Below are 17,491 nucleotides of genomic sequence, written 5' to 3' on the forward strand. Positions count from 1 at the left end.
AGCCAGAAGCTCTGACCACTAGACCATGAGGCTGGTCTTAAAATTTAATATGTATTGAAGGCACGAAGACGACGACTTTTTGAGTTGACTTATTATTGAGGTTACTCAAATTGTTATAAAGCAGTTTAAAATCATAGAAAATACACAACTTTACTTCCTTTTTTGAATGATGATATGATTAACATGAACCTGATAGGATGTATGTAGATGTATTGTGTCCTCTGGTTATTGCTTTAATGTGTTCTTTGTAGCGTGTTTGGAATGATCTGCCTGTCTATCCAATGTACGCCAATCACATAACCAATGCTAACCATACGTACAATAACATAAATGCGGACATGGAAATCCTACACATAAAGCACAAGAACCAAAAACTCAACACACTAGAACAATACGAAATATACAAACACACTAAAACACACCCCGATCAAATTCTCAACACACATCAATTTCAGTACACACACACTATTTGACTCCACTTTTCAACATTTTTCAACAATCAAATGCACCCACACAACAGGCAGAGAAGTACGAGATGACGCCGAGATCTAGTAGGCTCTGAGGATGGTGTGATGAAGCACCGAAACAGCTGTAAGCCGCACAGACTTACATAATTAACACGAGTAAGTCCACTAGTTAATCAATTACTTATATTCAAGTGTTAAAAGTAGTGTACGCAAGATTCAAAATGGACTAGTGAGGAACAACCAATGGAAACAAATCACGATTAAAAATCGAATTTTAAAACCGATGGAAAAAATGACATCCAATTCTTCGTCATATGATTTTTACACGCATTCAATTGACAATTGATCATCGATGTGTTCTTCTGAATGCGGCCTGTAGCACTGTAATTGACTTCATCAGTCGTATGTTTCATGCCTTTCTCACTACATAGAATATTAGAAAGAATTTGCTTTGTTGCAGGTCTACAGTCATAGAGCAGTACTTAAAGATATCTTCCTTGGTCAAGTTGGCATCCCTGCACCACTAAATCATGAACCCACGCTCCTGAGGGCAGAGCTGATGATGGACGAGAACACAGAGGGCACTTTGGAATTGTACGTGCTCACCGACGATAATTTCATGACTGTGTAACTCAACGACAACATGGCGGCTTTTCTTGGCAAAAGGAGATATCTTTCCGGTTATTTTCAATTTCCAATATAGTTTCCTTCATCCTGTTCAGGGATTACACCTATCCGTGTGCTGTACACGCCATAGAGGCCACAGTCTGCGTAGGGCCTGTGTTTTTCTTGTCACTGTGATATTCTGTGTTCTTTAAGGCAGAGGCCTGATTGTTTTGAATACCCCCATGAATGGGTTCTGATTAGTTGTGTGGGGACTCACAGAATTCGCTTGGTTATGGTCATGTTTGGCAATGTGTTGGTTTTCCGTTCAAGTTCCAGATAGTATTTGGAATGTGTTCTCTCGTGCTACCCTCATTTACACTGTTTGTCCATCATACCAACACTACAAGGAGAAAGAGTAACCCAATATACAGAGCTTTCATTTCAAAATTTCCCAGTCTAGATAACTGATTATTTAAATTGAATTCAATTTAAACAAAAAAACACGTGAATTTGGATGTTGAGGGGGAAGTCTGAAACTAGACTTAATTGCATTTTAGATTTCATCCCCCACCCCTCAGCCACCTACACTATGAAATTTCAAATGGCACTTCACATAAAAACTAAATATAAACATTTACATAGAGATAATAAATTTTATAAGAGAAAAAGTTCATCCAAAGGGCTGGACTCCAGAAGAGTACCCAAAACGCTCATTGCATTTCTGCGTTGAATAGCAATACTTAAGCGTTGACGCAAATAAGTAGTGCAACGGCGATCACCAGTAATGGAGATCAAAATTTGGCCGATTTGAGATACCAAAACTTTAGCGCCATGACTCCAAGGACCGAAGGTCTCCACAGCAAATGAGACAAAGATATAATTGTCTAAAAGATGAGCATATTTATTGACTTTCTTCTTCACGACTAATTCAGCAGCAGATGCTGTGCGTCTGGAGGTATTCGGTAAGTGAGATGGAGCTAGAGTGTCAACGCAAGTGGAGTCCCAAATCAAAGATTTTCCTCTAGACCATGGAATTAAGGTGAAACCATTGGGTCGTTTACCATCTGCGCAACTAATACCTGGTGGTTCCAAAAGAGACGGGATGCCACAAGAAGTCAGAGATCTTTTAATGATATCATTGAGTGATGTATGTCTGGGAATGCGACCCTTGCTCCTCGCACAGCTGAGTGCATGATGGCCGTAAATATCAGCAATTCCTCCGCAAATACATATGGCACTTCTATATTTTTATACTTAAATATGAAAGAATATTCAATTGTTTATACACCTCATTAATTTGTTTTCGCATCTTTTGTTTTCTATCGTCACCTGACAACCTGGATTGTTGTTATTGTTGATTAGAGCTGAAGAGAATAAAGCTACAAAAACTTATTGAGCATTTCATGTAATAGTTGTGTTTGTGTATTAAATTATTTTAAAATGGTATATACCCTTCCAGAGAGAACATAAATTATCCTTATTGATTGAATTTAGGGAATTACACAAAATAAGCTGTGTTTTCATCCCACAATCAACTGATGATAACAGAAATACAGGTTGCCATGTGACTTTAGAAAACAAAAGATGCGAAAACAAATGAATGAGGTGTATAAACAATTGATTGCTCTTTCATATTTAAGTATAAAAATATAGGGGTGCCATTTGAAATTTCAAAGGAAGAGTGGCTGGGGGTGGGGGTGAAATCTAAAATGCAATTAAGCCTGGTTTCAGACTTTCTCCTCAATATCAAAATTGGCGTGTTTTGGCTTAAATTGAATTCGATTTAAATAATTAATTATTTAGACTGGGAAGTTTTGAAATGAAAGCTCTGTGTAGAATCAGGCAGGACAACTGGGGAGAAAATTCAAGAATACTGAGTTGCATGATAAATATAATTTCAGATTAAACTGTCTTCCTTTCTCTCTTCTTCCTCTTCCATTAAATCCTCATTTTTATGCTTTTCATCTCCTTTACTTTTATCTAGTCCTCCACCCTCGTCTTCATCTTTTTTTCCTCCTTCCCATTTGCGCTTCCTGTCCCTGACTATTTTTCTGAATCTGTTTTTCCGAAACCATTATTCTTAACGTCTGTTCTTCCAATTGGTACTTTCTTCCCTTATCTTTATTTCCGAAACAGTTAAACCTAATGTACATTTTTCTGAAAGGAAAATTTTCATTATTTCCACATGAGAATTTATGAAAGTGTAACAAGACTTCGGTGTTGCTAACTGATTCTTACATTGCATTACAATGTATTTTGAGTTAAAGTTTTTCTGCTTTATTAACCTATTCACAAATAAAAAATGGAGAGAGAGAGCATTTGATGAAATATCTTGCTTGAAGAAATATATAACTTCAGAGAAAATGACAAAGTGGAATGAAGAAAATGCTACTCTTTGCTCAAAATAGAGTGAAATTTAAAAATTTATTTCTGAGAAAATAATTCCCTGTGCACAACTACAGAAGTTGATTGAACTATCTTTGTGTCCTGGAAGTAATGTTTTAGTGTTTTAGTGTTATCAATAAGCATGATGCTGACATCCCAAAAATCCAGAAAGAATTTAGAAACTGTTCGTTCCATGCTTGCTACCTTAACAAACTTCAATATGATCTGTTAGGAAATCAGTAAAAAAATTGGGATCAAGGGTAGACCTGCTTAAAAATTTCACTACTCTAGGGGGGGGGGGGGGAAACAGTAATTTAGTCCGTAAATAGAATGAGTACTAGTATTTTAATTCTTCAAATTGTGTAAAAGCTTTATATGTGAATAGTAATCTAACAGAAATGCTAAAGATATTTTTTTGTATGTCGATATTATGTCCCTGGAAATTGTGAAGAAAAAAAAAAAATCTGGTAACATAATCTAGAGCAGGCCTGCACAAGGTTTGCGCTCTCTGAGCCGGCTCGCAGCTCATGAGCGGAATGCAGATATTAGCTGCGCTCTGTATAAGGGTGGACTGGAAGAAGGGATGATCTCGTACAAAATATACACAAAAGGAAATATTATTACGAGTGTTTATGAAATGAATTCCCGTTCAGTCTTTGCAAAACTATCTTGGACTATTATTAATTAATAAAGAAATATTTATTTTACAAAAATAATAGAAATTCTATAGCTACTTAAATGTACAATATCATTTTGTTATATTTTTATTTATCAGTACATCAAAACGAGGTTTTATGCTGTTGGCAGCTGAAAGGAACAGTAGCCTACTGATCGTAATGAAACATCATTTACAGATATTCGATATCTGCCTTTATTAAAGTTGATTATAGAAAACAGTTGCCCACAAATATAAATGTTGAGCCAAACATAGAAATTATTTTCACAGCCAGCCTGTGTAGTCGTGGATATTATTGCTAATATTTAGTCTTGTAAAACTCAATCAGGCTTAGCCCTTAGGTCACATTGAAGATCAATAAGTTCGAGCTGTAAATCGTTAAATGTTAAATGTTATGTTCCGTCTTTTAGATTCCTCCATACTGTACTGTAGCAGTAGGTAAGCAACGTGAAACAGTTACTGAGAATAGGCCTACACACTGCACTCCACTAGTTAACTGAGTGGTCGTTTCCCTCTCCTCTACCTATAGCAAGTCTATATGTCATTCTGACATATCTTCCTCTCCGTTTCGGCGAGCGGTAAATACAGCTCTCCCGCTCCGAATGAGCGCGCGCGCTCGTTGAGCGCTGTTTGTGCAGGTATGATCTAGAGGAAGATAGTAATGAAGATCGGGTAATTATGTTTGTCATGAAATAAAACTTAACATATTTAATAAAAATGTCAGTCTGTATATGGCACGTTTAAGGTTAGTCACCTTATATTATATCGAATAATATATGCTTTTTAATTATTGATAACAGTTCTGCTACTCAGAATTAATGAGTTTCTGAAGAATGACTTGGAATTTGGTTTTTGGAAACTTTAAAGTAGGGTTACAGCCATTCAGAAAAATGTACGGGAATCACTTCTTCGTTATCTTCCATTACTTTCGCTCCAATGTCTTCCTCTTTCTTCTCTTTGCTTCTTCCTCTTTACATGATCTTTTTACTTCTTTTTGTTATCCACCATTACATTCTCATCTGCTGCTCTTCCTCATTGTCTTCCTCTTCACTTTTCTCTCCTTTCCCGCCTTCCCCTCGTCTTCTTTTTTTCACATCTTACTTTTCTTCTTTTCCTTTGAAAAGAATGTCCAGCGGAAGTTGATCACGTTGTTACAGCACTGTACTGCAATCCCACCGCTTTGTTGATGCATCATTCTTAGTCGAGCTGTGAATTCTTTAGCTGTGATACTACAAGCTGCTGCTCAGAGAGGTTGCATAGCCCACTTGTTGCTTCCAGGTCACAGAAATGATTAATTTTTATTCCAGATATTATTTGTCAGTTTGTGATAACTATATTCCTATGTGTCTAGTCTATTAGGCTCTGTGGACTTCATCTGATGCTTGCAAACATGCTAGAAATTCTGCTAGATCCTCTGCATAGGGAAGAAACTCAGCTGTAGCTCAGTCAATCAGATGGTTGGACGTGACGTCATCTGAGAGTTAGCAGACAGGTCTTGTTTCCACCCTTGTTCTGCTGTCACTTCATTGTAGTCGTACGACTGAGCTGCATCTGGGCTAGTAATCTTCCACATTGCAACTTCACTTATTTTTGGTAGTTGACACTTAGATTTTATTTTGAGATAGGTAGATAATTGGCAACAAGTTAGAACGTTGCTAAAATGTTTACATGCTAATACTGGAACATTTATTTTATGAGCTTTAACTTTGAAGCAGACTTTCTGATTTTATGTACTGTACTTATTAAGCTTATATTTTGCTTTAAGTTGTTAGGTGCTGTCAAAGTTTTGATATTCTACATGCTGTAGACATTTTATTATTTGGGGTAAGTGTTTACCGAATACAGATGCATCTCTGTTAAATACTGATCTGATATTTGTCATTTATGTCTCGATGTACAGAGAGTACAGTTTTATTAGACTTAGTAATTTTCTTCCCTTCCCACAACCAACGTAAAGAGTAATTCATTTTTGTATGTGCTTTATATTGTCAGGGTTGCCAACAATTTCTTTTTATAAATAAAGAAGAGAAAAGATTCGACAGAATTTCATTTTCCAGTCATCATACTTCTGCACAAAGATTGACGTTATTTGGCTTAGTTATAACTTCACAATATGATAATAAAGAACATATTTTGCAGCTCATGTTACTGCTTATAGTACACTCCAAGTATTTGAAGCTGTATTATGGGTCATTGTTAAATGCCAAACGAAGGTTTTTTGCAAGGACATTTCTGAACTCTTGGAAGGGTGACAAATGCTGCATTCAAAATTATTTCATGGAGACTTAAAAGACATTTTTTTTTTTTTTTTGTTTGTAATAGAAACATGGTAAAGGTACGGTCACACGTCGCTACTTTTGCTGCGCAACTTTTGTACTGCAGCTGCAAAAGTTGCGTGTCGTGTTCACACGTAAGCCAAAAGTAGCGCAATGCACGCTACTTTTCGTGCTGCGCAACCCGAGTGCAGCAAAAGTTGCAACTGGAGGTTGCGAGTCTGTTCACACACAAGGCGACACTTTTGCAGCTGCAGGTTTCCATCTCCGTGTTGACTTCTCAATATACATTTTGTGGTTATGTTCGCATTATTAAGAAACTCATGCGAAAGCTTCCTTATCTATTATTTGCTTTTCTGTCCTAACTAGTATTCAGAAATTGGCATTATTTTTACTATAAAGCTTTTAAAAACGCCTATATACTTAAATGATAACCAACAGCATATTCACGTAATCAATGTTGGCAACCCTCCTGTTTAAAACTACGCTACGGAAAATTAAAAAAATGAATTATATCGTCAGCATATATGCTCAGACTGTGTTGTGCATTTAATAACTGTTACAAATAATTTATTTTCATCACATCTAACATTAAAATATATCCAAACAATAAAAGTATCATTGTCACATTTGGGTGGCAACATTGGTTGCAACCGCAGCAAAAGTTTCAACAAAACCGATATCAAAAATGCTGCAGCTGCAACCCTGAGATCCCTGTTCACACGTCACTACTTTTAAGCTGCGCGCAGTATGAAAAAGTAGCGGGCAGCAGGTTCGGCAGCCGCTACTTTTCGAATTGCACCGTTGTTCACACGTCGCAGTACGAGAGTTGCGCAGTTTTTTGTACTGCAGTGCTGCAGAAGTAGCGACATGTGACCGTACCTTTATGCTTTGTGATAAGCTTCATAATATACATTCATACGTCCAGAATATTTTGTCAGGTTTATGGAAAAAGTGTTGCATGTATTTGGTCACACTTACCCCTTCTGCACTTTATATGCACAGAGTGATTTAGAGAAACACCGATAATATTAATTCAGGAATGACTTAGCAAGTATTTTGAGAGATGGAACCCGTACTTGCTGATGTCTTGTGGACTGGTAATTTTTTCTTTCCCTTTATACAGAAGAGGGGCTTGTAGGCTTGTATCGCAGCCTGAGGCTTATTGTGCTTTACTGCTGCTGTTCTTTAAACGATATTTGCCGCCAAAAAATAGTGCTCTTTTATGTATACAGCAAGCCATACCGTACTGTGAACTTAACCCGGGTTATGGTCATGATGACAATGACATGTGAATGTTGTTCATTGATGTTGAGTTCTTGGCAATAAAGCTGGAAAGGGATGGACATCACTGAAGATCCGAAGGCTGAGACTATTCAATTTTTCGAGAATCTTCTATTGAATCTTTAATGTCATAGCCTTAGAGTTACTACGGACAGTTATTTTTTTTTGTATTCGTCTATATCAGTGTTTTTCAACCTTTTTCAACATGTAGCACACTAAATTTGTAATTTAAAATCCCACGACATACTCTTACAATTGAAACCTGTGGTTTCTAACTAGGAGTGGGGGAATTTTTTCACAAAAACAATGTTTTTTAAGCTTTGTTTATAGTGACACTTGTAGATGACTAATGGGAAAATCCTAACTGCGACCTTTCTGCCACATCATTCTGTTAACATTCTGTCATTCTATAACATTCCCCTAATGCTGGCTGGCAACGCACTGAGGGAGTTGACCTAGGGACGAGTGAGGTTACCTGCTCGGAATCTGGGTACGCAGCAAACCTTAGTGTAGTCAGCCGGTGTGGGTTGGGAAGGCGTCTAGCTTGAGGGTTAGTGAAATAGATCTAATAAGGTCGCAGGAATGGGTCGTAGTTTCTCCTCTCTTAAAGTCAAATTCAATTCAATTCAAGATTGATACGATATTCCAACGTTACTGACCTGGCAACCCTCACACCTATACTCTGTTTACTGAATGTTGGCTTGTGCCGCGTTTGCTGAAAGTTGACTCTTGTGGACATACTTTTTTTACTACTCTTTTCATTTTTATTTTTCCAAATTTTGCTACGACAACCTTTACTATTTTCATTTTCTTGCGGCACACCAGTGGATCATTTAGTGGCGAAGGTAAGGTATAAATACAGGATAGGCTGAAAAAATCAGCTTATACAGAAGATGTTTCTCGGTTGGTCTTCAAAATATTTTTTGTGACACAGACCCTACAAGAAGATGATGACCAGTCATTTTCGCCCCCAAACAGAATGCAGGCATAATACAACTTAATTTTGTTTTATACATCCAATAAAACGGTTTCTCTTTCAATTCTACAAATAAATAATAATGACCTCAATGTTCTCTGAGTATGAGCCATTTTACACAAAATTAATATGTAACACACACATGCATGTACTTTTGATTAAACTAACGCTCATCAACACAGCCCATTTATAGAACACCAATATAGCGTGACATATTATTGTGATGGTAGGCTACAAGGCTAGCCTCGTTTAGCACAAGATGTAGTGAATTGATACCCCCTCCCCGGTCCCTCCTCAAGCTTACGAGTCAAGGTCGTAGCCATGCCTTTAGAGGCTTGTGGCCACAAGCCTCACCTCACACTGAACTCTCGGATCTGAATGACTGCCAACAGTGAACTTAATATGTGGAAGAATCGGAGTTAAACTAAGTGTTACGATACATCGTTACTATGAACTTATAGGCCTAATATTACGAGGTATAATAATTCAAAACTTTTGGGTAGACAAGCCTCAAAAGCCTTTTAAGAGCTTCGCCACTGGGATCATTCATGGCACACTACTGTGCTGTGGCATACCTGTTGAAAATGGATGGTCTATAAGCTGTGCAGATTTGTCTGTGCAGTTTGAGGGGAGATGTTGACATGAGCTCATTAGCAATTCCCTTGTATATATATAAAAAACAATAATAATGCGTATACTTTATGCTAAAATACGGTTTCGAAGTAGAGAGATTCTTATTCATGGGAGACATTGTTTAGTCATTTTTATATATGACTGAAAAGAAGGGATTTATTAATGTTTAATTCAGTATTTTTTGGTTTTTGAAGTTATATTTGTCGCGAGTAGCTTGAAATTAAAATAAATAATTTGGATGCACTTGAAATCTTCGGGAAGAGAAATGGGGAAAGGATTGCCCATCCACATCACCCTCCTAAATTCATCACTGCAGTTTTCTAAGTCGTTACAGAAATTTTATCGGTGTTTTTCTGAATCACCCTGTAGTTTGAGGTTTTATCATACAAGGCCAGGTCCTACTAATTACTTAATGGCAGTGATATTAGCCTAGATTAAATGAATGGCCCTAACTATTTAAACTCGTCCAATCACTTCCCTCCTTGTTCCTTCAAGAGAATTTCACAACGAATACTAGAGAATATTGTTGTGTTTAAACTGCAGTTAATTAACTTTGGATTGTTTACTTATTATGCATTTTATAATTTATATACATTTTTATAAGATATTTTTATGTGTTTTTGTAGACACTGTTCCTTGATGTTTGGTGGAGTGAGACCATGCTCCAGTTCTTCCGTATTTTTAAGTTCTAACAGACAATATTATGTATACATCAGCTCAGGTTATGTCCATTGCTTGTTTATTGCTTTCTTTTTATGCGTTGTACTTCTCATGTTCCTGCCACTAAGCGCCACAATATTTTACCAAATCATTTATGTCTTTATTACCCATATGAAGCCTGAAAACTTCTTAACAACCCCTAAAACACTGACATTTCTTCAACATCAAAAGTAATGCATATGACAATAACTTTTTTCAACAACATTAAATTAAAATTGTATAAGATAAGTTGCTATACAGTAGATTATAAATACAATATCTGCTCTAGGAGTTAGGTTCGAGTTTACTAACTCTCTGAAATGCTTGAAGTAAGCTACAGTATATGAAAGAAACGGCATTGCTGTTAGTTTAACATTATCAGTGTAATGTCATGTGTTGCCTTAGGTGGTGACTGACCCACCTCAGAGGAGTCCCACCATGTGCCTTTTTACTTGCACATCAAACAAGGGAACCTTTCACATTAGATCGAAACCCATTTTGAAAGTCTGCATACAGGCTAATAGGGTGTAAAGTCAAAAAGCTTACAAAAATGTAGCTGCCGATACTGTAAAGGCTCATTCACAATGAAAATTAAACATAACGTAAGCGTTAACTTAACGTTACAGTAATATCAAGAAGTCATACCATTATTCACGATGGGAACATAAACATAACAGCAAACATACTTGGTAACCATGGAAACATAACAACGACGCCATTTCCTCATATTCTTTCATATACTTCAGCGCTCCACGATTGTGTTCTGTTTGCAAATCACGTAAGTATAAGCATGAAAGTTTGGAGTTTGCAAACTTTTATGTTAACGTCTTACGGTAATGTTTATGTCAATTCTTATGTGAATCATTGTGAATGATCCCATTTGGTAGCCTGGGCGCAAACTTCTGTCTTTATGTTACGGTTATGTGTAATTTTAATTGTGAATGGGCCTTTAGACACAAGAAATTGGTTTGAAATATACTGGTAGCACAATTTATATTACTATACAAAGTTGGCAAGTGATTTTTACAAAATCGAGGAGAAGTTTGAATTTCCGAGATTTTATAATGCACTTTACAAACATATATTGTGCAACATTTTTTGCACGATCATATTTTTAAACCTGCAATTACAATATATTTTACATTGAAAATTTAGAGCAATATTATTACAAAGCCTTCGTAAGACTGTACTGTAATGGTAACTAAGTAACAATAAGTGCACTGTAATGGATCTATTTCAGTATAGTTTTATGTTATGAAGAATGGTTTCCTTAGCAACAAGTTTCTGTGTGGGAATTCTAACAATAATAACTGTAAATACAAAAAAAAAAAACACGATCGTGCAAAAAATTATTATAAAGGTTAAGTGTAATATTTTGATGCTTTGAGAAAGAGTAACATCTCTAATTATCTTAATAAAAAAACTACAAATATGGTACCTGTATAATGATGGTTAAAGAGCAATGAAAACGTCTGACAGAATGGTAAACAAATCAAAGTACTAATTAAGTCCAAAGCAAGGTAAGAAAAAATACTGATATTGACAAGTTCAACTTTTTAATACATATCATTTAATTTTCTCAATACAATTAAGAAAAAATTACTTGATTGTAATAATTTGACCACACTTGTAGATGATACAGTTTTTTCTACAAGATGATTATGCAATAGGAACATATTATGTGCAAACCGATCTCTGTTAATAATATATGTTCTGTGTGAGTACCATTATAGTGATAACACATTCAAAAGAACAGCCTCGAAAAAGAAATATGTTAATATGTATGGAGACCGGAATTACTGGTACCCTCGATTATGCCCCATTTATTCTCATCTAGACTCTAGGTTGTCAATATTAAAGGTTGATTATAGTTTACCATGAAAACGCTTATAGCTTATTTTTAGATGTGGTGTAGTTTATTTTGCATCTTTAGTAGGCTACTATAAGTTACTGTACACTGCATACAGCTTGTATACGAGGTATTATAGAGGAGTCCAGAATATCTAAGAGTACAACGAAGATTTTGTCACACTAGCCGTGGCCATCGTGAAGTTCCGGCCCTATTTAAACAGTTCAGCTTGTATGACATCAGACAAGGCGTGCTATCGGTAAAAATAGAAGCATGGGAGTTTATATTATGATGATGTGATTCTGATTTAAAAGTAAGCATTAAACGGTTTGCTTAAAAGTAAAAGTCATTAATGTGAACCATTAATAAAACTATATTTTTTTTTGTGTTGCAACGTTTGTACTGGTGTCGTATTATCGTTTGAGATTTGCTGTTACAAAGACAGCAAGCATTTTTAGGTTATGTAAACCATTTGGACTCTTATAACATTATATTATATTCAGTTACCGGTATTTATTTTTGTTAATGGTACAGGTTGTAATTTGCAAAATGGGACGAATGTGTAGTGAATCAGGTTGTGCATCTAATTACCGTTCAAGTAAGAAAAGACCTGTTTCAGCATTTGCTTTTCCTTGTGACAAAAAAAGATCAGAAAAGTGGATTCTTGTTGTGTACCGCACGGTACCGTACAGATTTTTAACTCGGTAAATATGCTTAAGTCTGCATTTTATAAACCTTTTCGAAATGAAAGTCGAAGCAATTGGCATTGATTTATATGACAGATGTACCGGTACTAGGCTATGTAGTACAGAGAATATTATAGATTTACTAATTTGTCATACAGAATAATATCTCTAATGTTGACAATCAATATTTAAGGAGAAAAATTCGCTCCAGTGCTGGGGATCGAACCCAGGTCCTTGGTTCTACATACCAAGCGCTCTGACTACTGAGTTACGCCGAATTCAAGCCACAGCACCAGACCGAATTCTCCTCCCTCAATGTTTCCCTATTCGATTCAGTGCTGTGGATTGAATTCGGCGTAGCTCAGTGGTCAGAGCGCTTGGTACGTAGAACCAAGGACCCCGGTTCGATCCCCGGCGCAGGAGCGAATTTTTCTCCTCAAATATTAATTGTCAATATTACAGATATTATTCTGTATGACAAATTAGTAAATCTATAATATTCTCACAGCTAGCAGTGCATATGTCTGTACAGATTACAGTGAAACCTCGATTCATCGTTTTGTTCTGGACTTTTGAAAAAAAATGGTGGAAACAGGAAAACGATTGATACGGGAACCTGTCTAAAATGAATATAAGCAGTCAAATTTACTTATAGTACACACATGTATTCATATACTAAAGAATGTGTGGTACTGAATGATTTTTTGATTAACTCACTTCATTTCTTGTTGAAAAAGTCACTAATTTTCATTTCCTTACTTGCACCTTTACTTTTTAAACTAAACAGTAGCTTCTCAATATTAATAATGTTCACTTGGTCTCTGTCGGCGATCTCGTGAGCATATATGAACGCTCTCATGGTCTCGAACGCACTTAGTGCTTCTTGAAAACTCGGCACTGCTTTGGGATCAACTTCATCATTATCGTCACTGTCGACTTGTCCCTCCTCCATGGAACTTCCACTCACCACTTCCTCACACATTTCTTCCACAGACAGCACACCACATGTGTCGAGTTCTTGATCCACAGACACATAAGCGTCGAAATCAATGCCAGCGGTTCCTGTCTCCAGCTGAGTCCAGTCTTCGTCTTCATCATTTCTGTTGACTTCCGACATGTCTGGCTCTTCATTTCTGTCCCCATAACCACATTTTACGAAACAGTTCTGAATTGTGAACTGAGTCACTTGTTGCCATGCTGAAACAATAAAGTGAATGGCCTGTAGTATGTCCATCTTCATTTTTACCTCTTTCCTTTCATCCATCAAACATAAAGCCCTCTGTACTAGCTGCTTCCTATACGCCTGCTTGAAGTTCTTTATAACTCCTAAATCAAGTGGCTGTACAACACTGGTGCAGTTTGGGGGATAAAATATCACCTTCACATTTTTCAACGAGGATGTGTCTGGAGAATGTGCAGCACAATTATCAATATAAAGGAGGATTTTCCTGCCTTTTGCACCAAAGAATTTATCAAGAGTGTGAAGAATGTCTCATCCATGCCTTGGAATTAGCATAGTATTTCACAGGTAGTTTCTTCACGTTTTTGAAACACTGTGGTTTTGCAGACTTGCCAATAATGATGGGAACTTATTTGTCTGAGCCATCGGAGTTTGTGCACAGCAGTACAGTCAGTAGCTCCTTCGCACTTTTGCCTCCGTGGCAGGATTCTCCTTTAAGTGCCAGCGTACAGTCTGGAAGACAGTTGAAGAAGAGGCCTGTTTCATCTGCATTATAGATGTCCCGAGACTCGTACTCTTCTAGCAGCTCCGGGAGTCTCTGGAACCGAGATCCGTGGCGTTGGTGTCCACAGCAGCACTTTCCCCAGCCAGTTTCTTAAACACGAAGCCATGGCGTTGTTTGAAACGAGAGATCCAGCCATTCGATGCAGAAAAGTTCTCAATCTCCATTGTTTCAGCTATTTTCAGAGATTTCTCCTTCAAGATGGTCCCATCAATGGGAATGCCTGATGCTCGTGCCTGCTGATACCAGGAAAAGAGGACATTTTCGAGCTCGCTGTAAGTTGACTCCTTGCCTGTCTTCCTCTTTTTGGCTGCTGTACCACATTTATCAGCCTGCTGTCTGATTTCTATTTTCTTTGCCATTATGCAATTTAGAGTTGAAGGTGGCAGGCCAAGACGCTTAGCTATGTCAATCCTCTTCTCCATTGGATTTTTCTCTATATCTGCCATATCTGAGAAAATCAGATTAGAAACTGCCAAGTTAAAAATACGAACTGTCGAGAATCGAACACATGTGATAGACTGCGTACACAACTTGGTGTAAGTGCGGACTGGAATGTTTTACAATAGAAAACGATCAATAGGACACATGGACCCTTCTACATTGTCTTGCCAGGCAAGCTGTGAGGAAGGTCGGTGCGTAAGCAGGCCAATAACCATAAAACTTCACAATTGGAGCTTGCAGCACAACATTCTGAAGACATCAACTGCTACAAGCATTTGTAAGCTTGTTGCTATTTCTTAAAACTGATCAATCCGGGATTTACACACTTCAGGGCTAAAAAAATCTGGCCAATAGATGCGGGAAAACGATAAATCGAGGAACGATAGATGCGGGCTTTATAGTCGTAGTTTAAATAGAATATGTTCAGGGACCAATGAATTTGAATGATGGATCCGGGAAAATGATACATCCGGGAACAATAAATCGAGGTTCCACTGTACTATGCACTTAACTGCAGAATCCCGGCCAAATAAGTCACTCAACCGAGTGCGCTCCTAGTATAATGGCAGTTGACTTGGACATAAACGTCAACATATATGCCTAACTTGGAGTCAGGCCATAAAGGGAAACATTGAAGGAGGAGAGTTCGACCTGGTGCTGTGGATTGAATTTGGCGTAGTCCAGTGGTCAGAGCGTTTGGTACGTAGAACCAAGGATCCGGGTTCGATCCCCGGCGCCGGAGCGAATTTTTCTCCTTAAATATTAATTATGTAGTACAGAGTTAATAACTGTTGATAGAAATGTCTGTCATATTATGGGAAACATTTTGGGGGATCACCCATTTTGGAGAATAATTAGGCCTAATAACTATACTGTGTACTCAAACGCAAAATGACGACATTTATGGCACAATGATTTTCCTACGGCCGCCAAAAAACCCATTGAGTAGGCCTAATTCATTAGAATTTTTATTTTATTTAAAGTACTACTTATTATGTTATATTAAAATTAGTTTTGGAAGTGTTTATTTAAACTTCAGTACCTAGAGCTCTGTTGCTTCATTTTTGTCATATTATTTAAAAAGAACAATCTTATCAGTGTAGGGATTAAGCTACCCCAGTGCGAGACATACCGGTAGCACGTCTGTTGTGACGTCATTTAACGATGGCCGCGCACCAGCTCATGTAGTTCACATAATTCTGTGTGTTATGTGCCACCTCTCGTTTACCAAAGTTTTATAATTTCTCCTCCACAACATCGCATTATTTTGTTACTAATTTGTTATCGATTCAGTTTAATACATTTTGTACTTGTGTTTTCCATGAAAATGATATATTGAAAGATGACATGTGATTGGAGAAGCAATATCAACTGCACCCTATAATGGTGTAACGAATAAGGTATCAACTCCAAGGTGCCTCCAGAGCACCACAAACTCACAGTAGCGTCTATATAGTGTGAGATGTTGTTTCATCATATTTTACATAAACAGTGTGCACCGAACAAGAGTTTATTATATTTAACACATAAGAAGAGATGAGACTGTAATTTATGTAATATTCATAAAATGTGAAGATTAAAGTATTTATTTAAATTAGAATGTGAGTGTACGGTACTTGTTTTGTTTATGCCCAAATGCTACAGTCTTCACAGTAGAGGTGGGGTATGACCAGTGGCGGTGCGTCAATAAGAGCACGTGAACACCTTGTTTCCATTAATGCACGACTAGTTTTATTATTTAATACCGTATTGACGTAGTGGGGATGTATAATATCAGAATCGAGTATTTTAAACTTTCCGCATCTTGCATAAAAATTCTTATGTAAACTTGGCAACATCCGTTCACGTACAAGCCGTGCTCTTTTCAAGAAGGTTACAGGAATTTCACGCATGCGCGGGAGAAAATTGTTTTTCGTTGGCCGCTTATGACTCTTCAAGAGCACAAAGCGTTAAGTGAACAGCGAATCTATCCTACAGATGTCAGGTGCATCGATGCCTATTGTTCACGTGCTATATCTCGAGGAGGAAATTTAATAGTCTGTATTTTAGCCTGTAGTTGTCAGTACTGTTGGAACGTTTACTTTATGTGGATGTCTGTACAGTGCTGCTACGAGAGTGTAGTTTGTGAATTACTATACTTCAGTGCCAGCATAATAGCATAGTTTGGCTTTCAAACACGTGCTGGCTGAATGTGATGGTGGTATGAATTTAAATATCTGTATGGTGGTGTATATTATTTAAGAATAATATTTACTGGCATGTATTTATAGTAATCAATCTATGCGAATGGGATTATAGTACTGGTATAGGCTATAGTGTATCAGTGTGTTGTGAATCAAAATATATTACTGAACACGCGCTTTTGTAAATAACGGCACTGTGGTATGTATTAATTTTTAACAAACGTAAACAATGAACTCTGTTCAAGTAATTTTGAACAGTAAAGAACTGGGTAAACTGGCTTACGATGAAAAATTGGAAATAAAAAGACTGGGTTTCATTATTATTATTATTATTATTATTATTATTATTATTATTATTATTATTATTATTATTATTATTATTATTACATGTTGTTTTGAATTTATATACGGTTTTTTCGGTAGTGAGATATTGGAATCATATTTCATATTAAGCTAAACGTACGATTTCAAACTCTCTCAAAATTGTGAACACACAATATTTTATCACGAGCCGCCACTGGGTATGACAGCTCCATAAAAATCGCTGTGATAGATAATAGTGATTTTCTCACAGTGTGATTTTTGTGT

The 17,491-nt window shown here is 36.9% G+C and overlaps 2 protein-coding genes across 4 annotated transcripts in view; one reads left to right on the forward strand and one right to left on the reverse strand.

Moving 5' to 3' along the window:
- The window catches only part of LOC138706607 (calpain-5-like), a 69,245-nt gene extending 52,925 nt beyond the window's left edge, over window positions 1–16,320 (forward strand). For all 3 annotated transcript variants that reach the window (XM_069836120.1, XM_069836121.1, XM_069836122.1), the window contains one exon: window positions 928–16,320. In XM_069836120.1, coding sequence (XP_069692221.1) covers window positions 928–1,098 — 171 coding nt within the window. In that variant the 3' untranslated portion in view covers window positions 1,099–16,320. The remainder of the gene's footprint in view (window positions 1–927) is intronic.
- The window catches only part of Bmcp (uncoupling protein Bmcp mitochondrial), a 415,529-nt gene that overhangs the window by 83,702 nt on the left and 314,336 nt on the right, over window positions 1–17,491 (reverse strand). The window lies entirely within an intron of this gene.

The sequence above is a fragment of the Periplaneta americana genome, chromosome 9 (genome assembly GCF_040183065.1).
Source record: "Periplaneta americana isolate PAMFEO1 chromosome 9, P.americana_PAMFEO1_priV1, whole genome shotgun sequence".
Taxonomy (NCBI): Eukaryota; Metazoa; Arthropoda; class Insecta; order Blattodea; family Blattidae; genus Periplaneta; species Periplaneta americana.